At 55.1% G+C, this 14205-nt stretch overlaps 2 protein-coding genes and 1 long non-coding RNA gene across 3 annotated transcripts in view; 1 reads left to right on the forward strand and 2 right to left on the reverse strand.

Moving 5' to 3' along the window:
- LOC145534150 (uncharacterized) overlaps positions 1 to 14205 on the forward strand; it is a 694441-nt gene that overhangs the window by 17133 nt on the left and 663103 nt on the right. Inside the window, exon 4 of the long non-coding RNA XR_014074276.1 lies at positions 5801 to 5912. This is a non-coding gene — a long non-coding RNA (uncharacterized LOC145534150). The remainder of the gene's footprint in view (positions 1 to 5800; positions 5913 to 14205) is intronic.
- On the reverse strand, positions 299 to 2109 carry LOC145534109 (uncharacterized). The gene is made up of 3 exons (XM_081561479.1): positions 1916 to 2109; positions 1204 to 1516; positions 299 to 951 (listed from the first exon to the last, which is right to left on the reverse strand). Exons 1-3 carry the CDS (start codon positions 2048 to 2050, stop codon positions 323 to 325), a joined length of 1077 nt encoding a protein of 358 aa, XP_081417605.1. The 5' UTR covers positions 2051 to 2109; the 3' UTR covers positions 299 to 322.
- LOC145534018 (uncharacterized) lies at positions 7937 to 13019 on the reverse strand. The gene is made up of 3 exons (XM_081561385.1): positions 9562 to 13019; positions 8850 to 9162; positions 7937 to 8597 (listed from the first exon to the last, which is right to left on the reverse strand). Exons 1-3 carry the CDS (start codon positions 9796 to 9798, stop codon positions 7969 to 7971), a joined length of 1179 nt encoding a protein of 392 aa, XP_081417511.1. The 5' UTR covers positions 9799 to 13019; the 3' UTR covers positions 7937 to 7968.

Genomic DNA, 14205 nt, shown 5'->3' on the forward strand with positions numbered 1-14205 from the left:
TCAAATGACATAAAAATGAGAACTCTCCAATGGAGTCTTACAGTAGTTGGAGAGTCCAAAAAACACTCCGTCAGTCATTTCACTGAGAGTCATTGATTGGGGACACCAAGAATATAGGAAGGAATGCACAAAGAAAGGATGAAATTGTGTTCAGGATCGGGGGAAGGGATGAACAGGGCGTGCTTGCCTTGAATCCAGGCTTTGTTGGGGGGTGGGGCATAAAGATCAAACGGGTCTGAAACTACAAAGTGGTGATGGTAACACAGTATCACCAGAGTTACACAACAGTGTTCCCAAATTGCAACAATGATGAAAAAGTTTACTAATCCCAACTTAACCAACAAAAGTACAGGAAACCATACAAAAAATAAAACATCACCAGAAAGGTAGAAACAAACCAAATGCAAAGCAGTTCAGGGGAAAGGAACTCCATGTCCCCTGGGGGCAGACCGAGTTGCCAGCGTCCACGGTGAGCAGACGGGGATGGAGGCTGCAGAGCCGACCGCTCCCCTGGACGTGGTGTTTCCGGCAAGGGCTCTGGGTGTCTGTCCAGAGCGGGGGCTCGTTCTCCCTGCAGGGGTGGGTGAGTCATCGTGGGCGTCTGGGTGTTGCGCGGGAGCCAGGGCAGGCTCTCCCTGCCGAGGCGGTGACTCCTCCTCTGCCTCGGGTTCTCCTGCCAGAGCCCGAGCAGGTAGAGGTGCACGTGGAGGTGGAGGTTCTGGCTGAGGGGGTGGGACATCAGTGCCTGGGGCTGGGGGTCCTGCAGGCATGGAGATCCGATCTGCCCGGTGTGCTGGCCAGTACCCAGCTGGCCTGGTGTCTCTGCGAGGGCAAGTCTCGGTTCTCCATCTGCCCTCGGTGGATCCCTGGGTCCTGCACCTGGAGCCAGCACCTCTGTAGGGACAGGTCTGGGAAGCGGAGCCTGGTTCCAGTTGGAGGCCAGTGCTAGAGCTGGGGGAGAAGCAAAGTTTGCCCACAGGCCAGCCTTGGCATGTGCGTCTCCCGGGACAGAAAGCTTCCAAGAGATTCCCAACGAATACCCAGCGTCGGATGTCTTTTGGGACTGAAGTGTGCAAGATGGGGGGCGGGGGGTGTGAGGCCAGCGCTTGCTGCAGGCCCAGCAGCAGCTTTCGGGGACTCGTCCCTGTGTAGCTCAGCACCCCCTCCCCACACACTCCCGTGCACCAGCCCCAGCGTCCTCACCTCTGTGCTCTGGCGTGCTGGGCTCCAGGTCCTCCTGCTGCCTCAGAGGCCGGGGTTCTCGGGACTCTGGGTCGGAGCCGGGTGTGCTGAGCTCCGTGGCAGCCTCAGACTGGGCCGCCGGGTGTATCCTGGGCGGTGTCTCGGCAGCAGGCCTTCCCCGCCTCCGCTTCTCCCCCGGTGGGGCTGATGCCTCCGTGGGCACGCTCACCTGGAGCCTGCACTGGGCCTCACGGGCGGGGGGGTGGTGCTCCGACCCCTCCCTCCGGGAGGTGGATGGGGTGTCCCCGTCCTCGGCCTCATCACGTGGGAAGCTCTGCAACGACAGTGACCGTCAGCCAGCCATGCTAGGAGTTTTCCGAGCTGGGCCTGGGCAGTGGAGCCGCTGCTTCTGCCTGCTCGAACTTCTCTTCCCAGAAGGGTCAGAGACGTGTGTCTGCTCAGATCCCCACCCGGGAGGAAAGAGTCCCACCTGAGGGTGTGAGGTCCGCCTGGGCGGCCGCCGCTGCCCGCACTCTCCCCATCCCGCCCAGCCTGCTCTCCCCTGGGGTGTGGACACAACTTGTCCGCAGGCTTCTGACCCCACATCCGCCTGGGCTTCCTTGAGGGAGACACACCCCAAGAAACCCGCATCCACACACACAGGCAAAGGACCCGGTGTTTCCGGGTGGCATGGGAGAGGCGGCCTGGTCCGTCCTGGGGCTCCCCGTGTTACCTTTCTGTTTCTCCGGGCAAAGGGCCAGAGGCCTCTCGGGGGTGTCCTGAGCCAACGTCGACAGGGTGCCCGCGCACACTGCCTGTGAGCACTCCTGAGGCCCCGGCCTCTGGGCAGGGGCAAACAGCAGAACATCCTGGCAGCCAGTGAACTGGCTGGGGGCTCCTCTCCGCTCTGGAGGCCTGGATACCCGGGCTGCGGGTTCTGTTGGGTTCTGTTGCCGGCAGGTGACATCATCTCCTGGGGTTCGTGCTGAGGTCCCTTCCCCAAAACTTCCCAAGGGAATCTCTGGGTTTCTGACTGCTCGACCACCCCCCTTAGGCCATGTGCAGGCACAGTGACACCCACACAGCCCAGCCCACAGCCCTGGGGAGGCCTGGGTTCAGCCAGGGCCTGAGCTCCGAGGACCCCACTGCTCTCAGACCAGGCTCCTTCTTCTCATAAGTGGTGTGGCCCTGGACAAGCATATGCCCCTCAGGGTTGCCCCAGTCTCTCCATCTGCAGAGTGGTGGTCATTCTCCCATCTGCTTCCTAGGTCTGTCGGCCTACGAGCAGCTCCATGCCTTTCCACCTGGGGCCGATATCACGTGGAGCTCGTGCGCTGAGACTTCAGAAAGAAAGATTCCATCCAGGGCTGACACAGCACAGAATGGGGCAGAACGAGGCCTGGATGTGCCGTGGTACCCAGGAAAAGGCACTCCCCCTCCTGACTGTTTTGAGACCCCGCATCCAAGTTGGAGGACCGAAAGGAAGACTCGAAGGTCTCCCTCTCTTATAGAAAAGAGTAGCCAACTTTCTGCTCCTCTGTTTCCATTGAGATTCTGTTCAAGTGTCCCAGCTCGGCTTCTGCGGGTGGCTGAGCTTCTAATGGCTCCCTGCGTTCTTGTCTTTTCCTCTCCAAACCTTCCGTCCTTTTCCCCCTCCTTGGGTGGAAGGGCGCTGTCATTGCTTCTACCTTCGAGGCAGATTGAGGAAAAGTCTGGACCGTCGACTCCTTTCCTCTCTTTGGTTCCGTGTCTCTCTCTGGCTGTGTCCCTCTCTTTTCCTTTCTCAGTTCCGTCTGTGTCTTCCTCTTTCTCTCTCGTGTGTGGATGGATGGATGCTAGGGATGCACATGTATATGATTAGATGAGGCTTATGTTTTAGGGATAGGTTAGAGGGAGAGAAAGGCTTTAGGTCGGAGTTGGTCATGGGGGAAGGGTCAAGGGTGGTGGTGGTGTTGTTTCTTGGAATCTGAGTGCTGTGCATTCTTCGTCTCTTTCCATATGAACCCCTTCTCAGATACACCACTTGCAAGGAGTCTCTCATGTTCTGTTTCCTATCTTTTGCATTTGTGAATGCTTAGCTTCTCTGTTGTGAAGAGGTTCCATTGGATGGAAACCCATGGGTGTACTTCGTGTACCTCTTTGCCTTACTTGAAGAGACCCATTTCGACCTCCGCCCAGCAAATGGCAAGGAGACTCTGATGTTAAGGAGCCTTTGACCTACGCTTCTTTCTAGCTATCTCATGACATCAGTCTTTAGGGTGAGGTTTTCCCCCTATATTGAGGTGGTATGAGATCAAAACCAATAGCGTTCTTCAGATGTAGCTGTCTGGTTTTCCCATGGACATTGATTGAAGAGGCTTTCTTGTTCCCATTTGGATATTCTCCCCTTCTGTGTCAGAGATGAGTTGACCATGGATGCTGGGGTTTGTTTCTGGACCCTCCACTTTATTCCATCGATCTGGATCTGTGTGTGTTGTTGTATTCCCAATAGCATACTGTCCTGCTGCTGCTGCTGCGGCTAAGTCACTTCAGTCGTGTCTGACTCTGCGTGACCCCATGGCCTGCAGCCTACCAGGCTCCTCCGTCCAGGACGTTTTCCAGGCAAGAGTACTGGAGTGGGTCGCCATTGCCTTCTCCGATACTCTCCTGAGGATCCTAGTTTGGTCGTCTAATTTCCTTTCACACAACCTTGGATGTCCGTATCGGGGCTTTTTCGTCGGATTGTATTGACAGTTTAGGCTCTTTTCTGTCTCCGTACCCCTTTTGCAATTCTTTGTTCGGTGCGAAAATGCATTGGCATTTTGGGAGGAATAGCATCGAAGCTGTGGATTGCCTTGTGGGGCTGTGACATCATTTTCCCAATAGGAATTCTTTCAAGCCCTGAGCACAGCTTCTCTTTCCAGTGATTGGTGTGGGCTTGATCTTCCTTCTTCCATCTCTCGCCGTTTTGTGAGAACAGGTCCATCCTTCCCTTCTGGGTTAGATGGACTGGTGGGTATCACTTCAGTGAATGGCATTGTCAGTGGGGGTGATAATTCCCTTCTCGTTGGAAGACTTTGCTGTGAGTATTAGAAATGCAAGTGACTTCTCTTCCCCTTCCTCCCTGTCCATCTCTCAGAGCCACCGGGAAACAGAGGCCTCATCCACGGTCACACAGGCCTGAGGGGGTGCAACTAGACCGTTGTTTCTTCAGGCCCTCAGTGCTGGACATCATCCGGGATCCTCTGTGTGTGTCTTCCTCAGTCTGGTGTCCCTTCAGACCTTTCCCTAGTTTTCACAGGCTTGTTGCGTTGGTGTTCTTTGTCTGTTTGGAGACACATCCTTGATAAGCTTTGTGTTTCCACTCATTCGTCTCGCGATGTATGACCTGTCTTTTGCTTTTGTCATGAGGTCTTTCCCACAGTAGATATCTTTGATTTTGCAAAGTCCACTGTAGTCTCTGGGTTTTTTTTTTTTTGTGGACTGGCTTTTAGTTTTGTGTGTGAAGACTCAAAGCACGTGTCCGGTTTCTGCTCATTGTTCTTCGAGATTTGTGGCAAGTTTTCATGGAAAGTTTGTCTAGGGATAACTGGAAGTGAACTCGGTGTAAGGTGTCAAGTCTCCATCTCCATTCCTGTCATCCCCTGCAGTTTCCAATTCCCTGTTCCTGAGTGGTTTTAGAGACCTTGTGGGGAGTTTGGTTGCATTGGAGTTTGCATTTCCACCTTGATTCGATTCACACTGTTCTGCCCTCAGGGACACTGTCAAGGGGGAGTGAGGAGCAGCCTGCACTTCCAGCAGTGACCACACGGTGGGGCGAGTGCTGCTCTCCCCTCAGGGAGCCCCAGGCCACAGGCATCCCAGTGAGGAGCCAGCTCTGTGCTCAGCTGAAAGGAGTTAGTCTCTCAGGAGCCTCTGAGCCCTTGCCTTTGGATCACCCAGGGTGGGCATTTACTGGGACAGAAAAAATTGCCCTGAATTCCATGGACGGAAGAGCCTGGCTGTGTAGAGTTCGTGAGTTGCCGCGAATCAGACACAACTGAGGACACAAAAATTCTATAGATTAAAACACTTTTTGGGGGTGGGGGGGAGTGAAAGGGGGGGATGTGGGTTTTTTTGTCTTATATAATAGCCAAGGGAAATCTAGTTTAAACCTAAATTCACATAGACGTGAAAGGTATAGCTCTCCGTCACCCTATTAAAAAAAAAAAAAAAAACTACTAAACTTTTCTGAAAGTTTATTTAGTAGCTTCCTTGAGCAGTTCATTGTGAAGCATTTTTTTTTTTTTTTCTGTGACATTGGCCTCATTAAAAAGCACGGTTTGCCTTTACTGGATAATTCTGTTCATTGGTTTCTTAGGGAACCTTGGTAATATTTGAGTTTCCTGGGGAGTATGGTCACATGACCTGGCCCTGGCCAATCGGTGCGTTCCACCTCCCTGGCCACTGTGATTGGCTCCGGGCTGGGGCAGTGCCCAATCGGGGCCCAGGGCCGGGCCTCCCGTTGGAAGCCAGGGGAAGACGAGCTGTCGTCCTGCTGGGGTAGGGGAAGGGGTGGGGCCGGGGGAGGTCAGGCTCCAGCAGTGGGAGGGGCGTGAGGCCCGCCTGCGGCAGTTGGTGACCTTCCTGCTCCCCTCAGGGCAGAGCCGCCGGCCTGAGAATGAGGGCGCTGCTGAGCCCAGGGCCTGGGATGGCCCGTTGCTGCTGTGGTCCCAGAGCTCCACCCGAGACCTGAGGGAAGCCGTCTGCCCGTGAGTCCTCTCCCGCTTGTCTGTCAGCTTGTTTGAACCATGCTGGGTTTTCTGCCCAGCTGGCTAAGGGGAGTCCCTGGAAATGCAAGGGTGTGGGTTTTGGCAGACTTCAGGGAAGACATGCCAGATGAGCCTGGGAGACTCCAGCTTAATCTGGATTCAGGAGATATCTCTTCGGGCCAGCTAGTAATTGTAGGATAAGCCTAATGAGTCTTCACAGGATGAAGAGAGTAACGTGCCAAGGTAGCAATCGATGTCCTCATTCGAGAGGATGAAGCTGGTGCTCAGAGAAGGGGGGAACTTGGCCACAGCAAGGAGGTGTGCACCCAGACAGAACCCCCAGATCCGGCCATTGGAGCTCAGGGAGGCCACTGGTGTGGCTTGTCCCTGTGGCAGGGGCCGAGGCACGCAGCCCACCCTGATTCCTGCGGGGGCCTGACTTGGGAAGTGCCATCTGGTAGCTTTGAGACTCACCAAACCAAATTGCACTGGAGAGAGGAGGGACACCTTCCTTCATCCACCCCCCACCCCCGCCGGATTCCCACATACCCTGACCCCTTTCTCCCGATTTCGGAGCCATTTCCAGAGTCCCGCTCATATGACCTCATTCGAAGTGCACTGTGGACGAGCTGCCATCTGCAGCTACTACCACAGCGGCCAAGGGCTTTAGCTCCCGACTACCTCCCTTCCTTTGGAACTTGGGGGCCCTCTACTCCCCACTTGCACACCACAGACCTTCGCTGAGGATTGTGGGGACCCTCACTCAGTTTGCAGTATGTTGTAGCCATCCCTGTCCTCTCTATACCTACCTTGAAACTCAGCTTGTGAGCTCCTTTGGAGCAGCGTGGCCCACCTGGCTGCAACGGAAGAGACACAGCTGACAGTGAAACAACAGCTTAGATCTGAGACCCGGAAAGCTCTGTCAGAAGGGACCTCCCTCTTCACACCGTAGAGGCTGTAGGAGGCGCCAGGCTTTCGAACCAGTGCTGGGGCCAAAATGACTCCACAGCTGTTTTCCTTCCTGGGGAGGGTTCTGGCTCGAGTGGGAATGGCTCAAGTCTCCTAAGGTTCTGCAAGCCCACTGTGTGCAGATTCACGGTACACAGAGAGGAGAAGGTGGAGTCCTGCCCTGTAGGTGGTCACAGCTCACGGATGAGCCAGGCAGGCAGGCAGGCAGGGCATGAGAACACCTGAGCTGCCTTCATGAGTGAATGGTGTGGGGGCAGAGGAAGAGAAGCCGGTCTGCTCCCTCGTGTGGTGCCCCGGGCAGGTTGTCCCCAGAGGAAACCCTTACGACGGTGAGGACTATCGCTGCTGTTTCCCAAGGGGTTCCGTCGGTGCGTGTCTTCCCCGGAGCGGTCAGGCCGTCTCTCAAGTACACGGGCCATGGGCATTGCCTCTCCTTGGAACTTCCCATGTGTTTCTCTTTTTTATGGAACAGTGATTTTCTAGAGGGGTTCTGGGCCACAAGGATGTTGGGTCATTTTCTAGCCTTCTGTCATGAAGAACGCTTTCCTGGGTGTTGGGGTGGTTTGTTGTTCCAGCTCCCTTTCTTGGCTTCTTTTGGGAGCTGGTGCAACAAGACGAGCTCAGCCTCTGCCTTCTGGCTGAGATGTCACCCTTGACACAGCAATGCCTGCCTGGAGATAATGATGGCAGTTGCCAAAAGGGCTTCGTTTGGCACATGGTATCTTGAAAGGACGTACACCGTCCTTTCAGATATCAAAGGCTAGTTCAAATGACATAAAAATGAGAACTCTCCAATGGAGTCTTACAGTAGTTGGAGAGTCCAGAAAACACTCCTTCAGTCATTTCACTGAGAGTCATTGATTGGGGACACCAAGAATATAGGAAGGAATGCACAAAGAAAGGATGAAATTGTGTTCAGGATCGGGGGAAGGGATGAACAGGGCGTGCTTGCCTTGAATCCAGGCTTTGTTGGGGGGTGGGGCATAAAGATCAAACGGGTCTGAAACTACAAAGTGGTGATGGTAACACAGTATCACCAGAGTTACACAACAGTGTTCCCAAATTGCAACAATGATGAAAAAGTTTACTAATCCCAACTTAACCAACAAAAGTGCAGGAAACCATACAAAAAATAAAACATCACCAGAAAGGTGGAAACAAAGCAACTGCAAAGCAGTTCAGGGGAAAGGAACTCCATGTCCCCTGGGGGCAGACCGAGTTGCCAGCGTCCACGGTGAGCAGACGGGGATGGAGGCTGCAGAGCCGACCGCTCCCCTGGACGTGGTGTTTCCGGCAAGGGCTCTGGGTGTCTGTCCAGAGCGGGGGCTCGTTCTCCCTGCAGGGGTGGGTGAGTCATCGTGGGCGTCTGGGTGTTGCGCGGGAGCCAGGGCAGGCTCTCCCTGCCGAGGCGGTGACTCCTCCTCTGCCTCGGGTTCTCCTGCCAGAGCCCGAGCAGGTAGAGGTGCACGTGGAGGTGGAGGTTCTGGCTGAGGGGGTGGGACATCAGTGCCTGGGGCTGGGGGTCCTGCAGGCATGGAGATCCGATCTGCCCGGTGTGCTGGCCAGTACCCAGCTGGCCTGGTGTCTCTGCGAGGGCAAGTCTCGGTTCTCCATCTGCCCTCGGTGGATCCCTGGGTCCTGCACCTGGAGCCAGCACCTCTGTAGGGACAGGTCTGGGAAGCGGAGCCTGGTTCCAGTTGGAGGCCAGTGCTAGAGCTGGGGGAGAAGCAAAGTTTGCCCACAGGCCAGCCTTGGCATGTGCGTCTCCCGGGACAGAAAGCTTCCAAGAGATTCCCAAAGACTACCCAGCGTCGGATGTCTTTTGGGACTGAAGTGTGCAAGATGGGGGGCGGGGGGTGTGAGGCCAGCGCTTGCTGCAGGCCCAGCAGCAGCTTTCGGGGACTCGTCCCTGTGTAGCTCAGCACCCCCTCCCCACACACTCCCGTGCACCAGCCCCAGCGTCCTCACCTCTGTGCTCTGGCGTGCTGGGCTCCAGGTCCTCCTGCTGCCTCAGAGGCCGGGGTTCTCGGGACTCTGGGTCGGAGCCGGGTGTGCTGAGCTCCGTGGCAGCCTCAGACTGGGCCGCCGGGTGTATCCTGGGCGGTGTCTCGGCAGCAGGCCTTCCCCGCCTCCGCTTCTCCCCCGGTGGGGCTGATGCCTCCGTGGGCACGCTCACCTGGAGCCTGCACTGGGCCTCACGGGCGGGGGGGTGGTGCTCCGACCCCTCCCTCCGGGAGGTGGATGGGGTGTCCCCGTCCTCGGCCTCATCACGTGGGAAGCTCTGCAACGACAGTGACCGTCAGCCAGCCATGCTAGGAGTTTTCCGAGCTGGGCCTGGGCAGTGGAGCCGCTGCTTCTGCCTGCTCGAACTTCTCTTCCCAGAAGGGTCAGAGACGTGTGTCTGCTCAGATCCCCACCCGGGAGGAAAGAGACCCACCTGAGGGTGTGAGGTCCGCCTGGGCGGCCGCCGCTGCCCGCACTCTCCCCATCCCGCCCAGCCTGCTCTCCCCTGGGGTGTGGACACAACTTGTCCGCAGGCTTCTGACCCCACATCCGCCTGGGCTTCCTTGAGGGAGACACACCCCAAGAAACCCGCATCCACACACACAGGCAAAGGACCCGGTGTTTCCGGGTGGCATGGGAGAGGCGGCCTGGTCCGTCCTGGGGCTCCCCGTGTTACCTTTCTGTTTCTCCGGGCAAAGGGCCAGAGGCCTCTCGGGGGTGTCCTGAGCCAACGTCGACAGGGTGCCCGCGCACACTGCCTGTGAGCACTCCTGAGGCCCCGGCCTCTGGGCAGGGGCAAACAGCAGAACATCCTGGCAGCCAGTGAACTGGCTGGGGGCTCCTCTCCGCTCTGGAGGCCTGGATACCCGGGCTGCGGGTTCTGTTGGGTTCTGTTGCCGGCAGGTGACATCATCTCCTGGGGTTCGTGCTGAGGTCCCTTCCCCAAAACTTCCCAAGGGAATCTCTGGGTTTCTGACTGCTCGACCACCCCCCTTAGGCCATGTGCAGGCACAGTGACACCCACACAGCCCAGCCCACAGCCCTGGGGAGGCCTGGGTTCAGCCAGGGCCTGAGCTCCGAGGACCCCACTGCTCTCAGACCAGGCTCCTTCTTCTCATAAGTGGTGTGGCCCTGGACAAGCATATGCCCCTCAGGGTTGCCCCAGTCTCTCCATCTGCAGAGTGGTGGTCATTCTCCCATCTGCTTCCTAGGTCTGTCGGCCTACGAGCAGCTCCATGCCTTTCCACCTGGGGCCGATATCACGTGGAGCTTGTGCGCTGAGACTTCAGAAAGAAAGATTCCATCCAGGGCTGACACAGCACAGAATGGGGCAGAACGAGGCCTGGATGTGCCGTGGTACCCAGGAAAAGGCACTCCCCCTCCTGACTGTTTTGAGACCCCGCATCCAAGTTGGAGGACCGAAAGGAAGACTCGAAGGTCTCCCTCTCTTATAGAAAAGAGTAGCCAACTTTCTGCTCCTCTGTTTCCATTGAGATTCTGTTCAAGTGTCCCAGCTCGGCTTCTGCGGGTGGCTGAGCTTCTAGTGGCTCCCTGCGTTCTTGTCTTTTCCTCTCCAAACCTTCCGTCCTTTTCCCCCTTCTGGGGTGGAAGGGCGCTGTCATTGCTTCTACCTTCGAGGCAGATTGAGGAAAAGTCTGGACCGTCGACTCCTTTCCTCTCTTTGGTTCCGTGTCTCTCTCTGGCTGTGTCCCTCTCTTTTCCTTTCTCAGTTCCGTCTGTGTCTTCCTCTTTCTCTCTCGTGTGTGGATGGATGGATGCTAGGGATGCACATGTATATGATTAGATGAGGGTTATGTTTTAGGGATAGGTTAGAGGGAGAGAAAGGCTTTAGGTCGGAGTTGGTCATGGGGGAAGGGTCAAGGGTGGTGGTGGTGTTGTTTCTTGGAATCTGAGTGCTGTGCATTCTTCGTCTCTTTCCATATGAACCCCTTCTCAGATACACCACTTGCAAGGAGTCTCTCATGTTCTGTTTCCTATCTTTTGCATTTGTGAATGCTTAGCTTCTCTGTTGTGAAGAGGTTCCATTGGATGGAAACCCATGGGTGTACTTCGTGTACCTCTTTGCCTTACTTGAAGAGACCCATTTCGACCTCCGCCCAGCAAATGGCAAGGAGACTCTGATGTTAAGGAGCCTTTGACCTACGCTTCTTTCTAGCTATCTCATGACATCAGTCTTTAGGGTGAGGTTTTCCCCCTATATTGAGGTGGTATGAGATCAAAACCAATAGCGTTCTTCAGATGTAGCTGTCTGGTTTTCCCATGGACATTGATTGAAGAGGCTTTCTTGTTCCCATTTGGATATTCTCCCCTTCTGTGTCAGAGATGAGTTGACCATGGATGCTGGGGTTTGTTTCTGGACCCTCCACTTTATTCCATCGATCTGGATCTGTGTGTGTTGTTGTATTCCCAATAGCATACTGTCCTGCTGCTGCTGCTGCGGCTAAGTCACTTCAGTCGTGTCTGACTCTGCGTGACCCCATGGCCTGCAGCCTACCAGGCTCCTCCGTCCAGGACATTTTCCAGGCAAGAGTACTGGAGTGGGTCGCCATTGCCTTCTCCGATACTCTCCTGAGGATCCTAGTTTGGTCGTCTAATTTCCTTTCACACAACCTTGGATGTCCGTATCGGGGCTTTTTCGTCGGATTGTATTGACAGTTTAGGCTCTTTTCTGTCTCCGTACCCCTTTTGCAATTCTTTGTTCGGTGCGAAAATGCATTGGCATTTTGGGAGGAATAGCATCGAAGCGGTGGATTGCCTTGTGGGGCTGTGACATCATTTTCCCAATAGGAATTCTTTCAAGCCCTGAGCACAGCTTCTCTTTCCAGTGATTGGTGTGGGCTTGATCTTCCTTCTTCCATCTCTCGCCGTTTTGTGAGAACAGGTCCATCCTTCCCTTCTGGGTTAGATGGACTGGTGGGTATCACTTCAGTGAATGGCATTGTCAGTGGGGGTGATAATTCCCTTCTCGTTGGAAGACTTTGCTGTGAGTATTAGAAATGCAAGTGACTTCTCTTCCCCTTCCTCCCTGTCCATCTCTCAGAGCCACCGGGAAACAGAGGCCTCATCCACGGTCACACAGGCCTGAGGGGGTGCAACTAGACTGTTGTTTCTTCAGGCCCTCAGTGCTGGACATCATCCGGGATCCTCTGTGTGTGTCTTCCTCAGTCTGGTGTCCCTTCAGACCTTTCCCTAGTTTTCACAGGCTTGTTGTGTTGGTGTTCTTTGTCTGTTTGGAGACACATCCTTGATAAGCTTTGTGTTTCCACTCATTCGTCTCGCGATGTATGACCTGTCTTTTGCTTTTGTCATGAGGTCTTTCCCACAGTAGATATCGTTGATTTTGCAAAGTCCACTGTATTCTCTGGGTTTTTTTTTTTTTTTGTGGACTGGCTTTTAGTTTTGTGTGTGAAGACTCAAAGCACGTGTCCGGTTTCTGCTCATTGTTCTTCGAGATTTGTGACAAGTTTTCATGGAAAGTTTGTCTAGGGATAACTGGAAGTGAACTCGGTGTAAGGTGTCAAGTCTCCATCTCCATTCCTGTCATCCCCTGCAGTTTCCAATTCCCTGTTCCTGAGTGGTTTTAGAGACCTTGTGGGGAGTTTGGTTGCATTGGAGTTTGCATTTCCACCTTGATTCGATTCACACTGTTCTGCCCTCAGGGACACTGTCAAGGGGGAGTGAGGAGCAGCCTGCACTTCCAGCAGTGACCACACGGTGGGGCGAGTGCTGCTCTCCCCTCAGGGAGCCCCAGGCCACAGGCATCCCAGTGAGGAGCCAGCTCTGTGCTCAGCTGAAAGGAGTTAGTCTCTCAGGAGCCTCTGAGCCCTTGCCTTTGGATCACCCAGGGTGGGCATTTACTGGGACAGAAAAAATTGCCCTGAATTCCATGGACGGAAGAGCCTGGCTGTGTAGAGTTCGTGAGTTGCCGCGAATCAGACACAACTGAGGACACAAAAATTCTATAGATTAAAACACTTTTTGGGGTTGGGGGGGAGTGAAAGGGGGGGATGTGGGTTTTTTTGTCTTATATAATAGCCAAGGGAAATCTAGTTTAAACCTAAATTCACATAGACGGGAAAGGTATAGCTCTCCGTCACCCTATTAAAAAAAAAAAAAAAACTACTAAACTTTTCTGAAAGTTTATTTAGTAGCTTCCTTGAGCAGTTCATTGTGAAGCATTTGTTTTTTTCTGTGACATTGGCCTCATTAAAAAGCACGGTTTGCCTTTACTGGATAATTCTGTTCATTGGTTTCTTAGGGAACCTTGGTAATATTTGAGTTTCCTGGGGAGTATGGTCACATGACCTGGCCCTGGCCAATCGGTGCGTTCCACCTCCCTGGCCACTGTGATTGGCTCCGGGCTGGGGCAGTGCCCAATCGGGGCCCAGGGCCGGGCCTCCCGTTGGAAGCCAGGGGAAGACGAGCTGTCGTCCTGCTGGGGTAGGGGAAGGGGTGGGGCCGGGGGAGGTCAGGCTCCAGCAGTGGGAGGGGCGTGAGGCCCGCCTGCGGCAGTTGGTGACCTTCCTGCTCCCCTCAGGGCAGAGACCCCGGCCTGAGAATGAGGGCGCTGCTGAGCCCATGGCCTGGGATGGCCTGTTGCTGCTGTGGTCCCAGAGCTCCACCCGAGACCTGAGGGAAGCCGTCTGCCCGTGAGTCCTCTCCCGCTTGTCTGTCAGCTTGTTTGAACCATGCTGGGTTTTCTGCCCAGCTGGCTAAGGGGAGTCCCTGGAAATGCAAGGGTGTGGGTTTTGGCAGACTTCAGGGAAGACATGCCAGATGAGCCTGGGAGACTCCAGCTTAATCTGGATTCAGGAGATATCTCTTCGGGCCAGCTAGTAATTGTAGGATAAGCCTAATGAGTCTTCACAGGATGAAGAGAGTAACGTGCCAAGGTAGCAATCGATGTCCTCATTCGAGAGGATGAAGCTGGTGCTCAGAGAAGGGGGGAACTTGGCCACAGCAAGGAGGTGTGCACCCAGACAGAACCCCCAGATCCGGCCATTGGAGCTCAGGGAGGCCACTGGTGTGGCTTGTCCCTGTGGCAGGGGCCGAGGCACGCAGCCCACCCTGATTCCTGCGGGGGCCTGACTTGGGAAGTGCCATCTGGTAGCTTTGAGACTCACCAAACCAAATTGCACTGGAGAGAGGAGGGACACCTTCCTTCATCCACCCCCCACCCCCGCCGGATTCCCACATACCCTGACCCCTTTCTCCCGATTTCGGAGCCATTTCCAGAGTCCCGCTCATATGACCTCATTCGAAGTGCACTGTGGACGAGCTGCCATCTGCAGCTACTACC

This window comes from Giraffa tippelskirchi, chromosome 14 (genome assembly GCF_054371585.1).
Source record: "Giraffa tippelskirchi isolate mGirTip1 chromosome 14, T2T-mGirTip1v1.2.pri, whole genome shotgun sequence".
Classification (NCBI taxonomy): Eukaryota; Metazoa; Chordata; class Mammalia; order Artiodactyla; family Giraffidae; genus Giraffa; species Giraffa tippelskirchi.

Bases quoted from the DNA above. Each gene is read 5' to 3' on its own strand.
- LOC145534109 (XM_081561479.1), bottom strand. From the start codon at position 2,050: ATGTTCTGCTGTTTGCCCCTGCCCAGAGGCCGGGGCCTCAGGAGTGCT. The intron at 1,517-1,915 runs GTAACACGGGGA...CTGTCGTTGCAG, and splicing joins TTGCCCGGAGAAACAGAAAG to AGCTTCCCACGTGATGAGGC. The intron at 952-1,203 runs GTGAGGACGCTG...CTTCTCCCCCAG, and splicing joins CAGCACGCCAGAGCACAGAG to CTCTAGCACTGGCCTCCAAC.
- LOC145534018 (XM_081561385.1), bottom strand. From the start codon at position 9,798: ATGATGTCACCTGCCGGCAACAGAACCCAACAGAACCCGCAGCCCGGG. The intron at 9,163-9,561 runs GTAACACGGGGA...CTGTCGTTGCAG, and splicing joins TTGCCCGGAGAAACAGAAAG to AGCTTCCCACGTGATGAGGC. The intron at 8,598-8,849 runs GTGAGGACGCTG...CTTCTCCCCCAG, and splicing joins CAGCACGCCAGAGCACAGAG to CTCTAGCACTGGCCTCCAAC.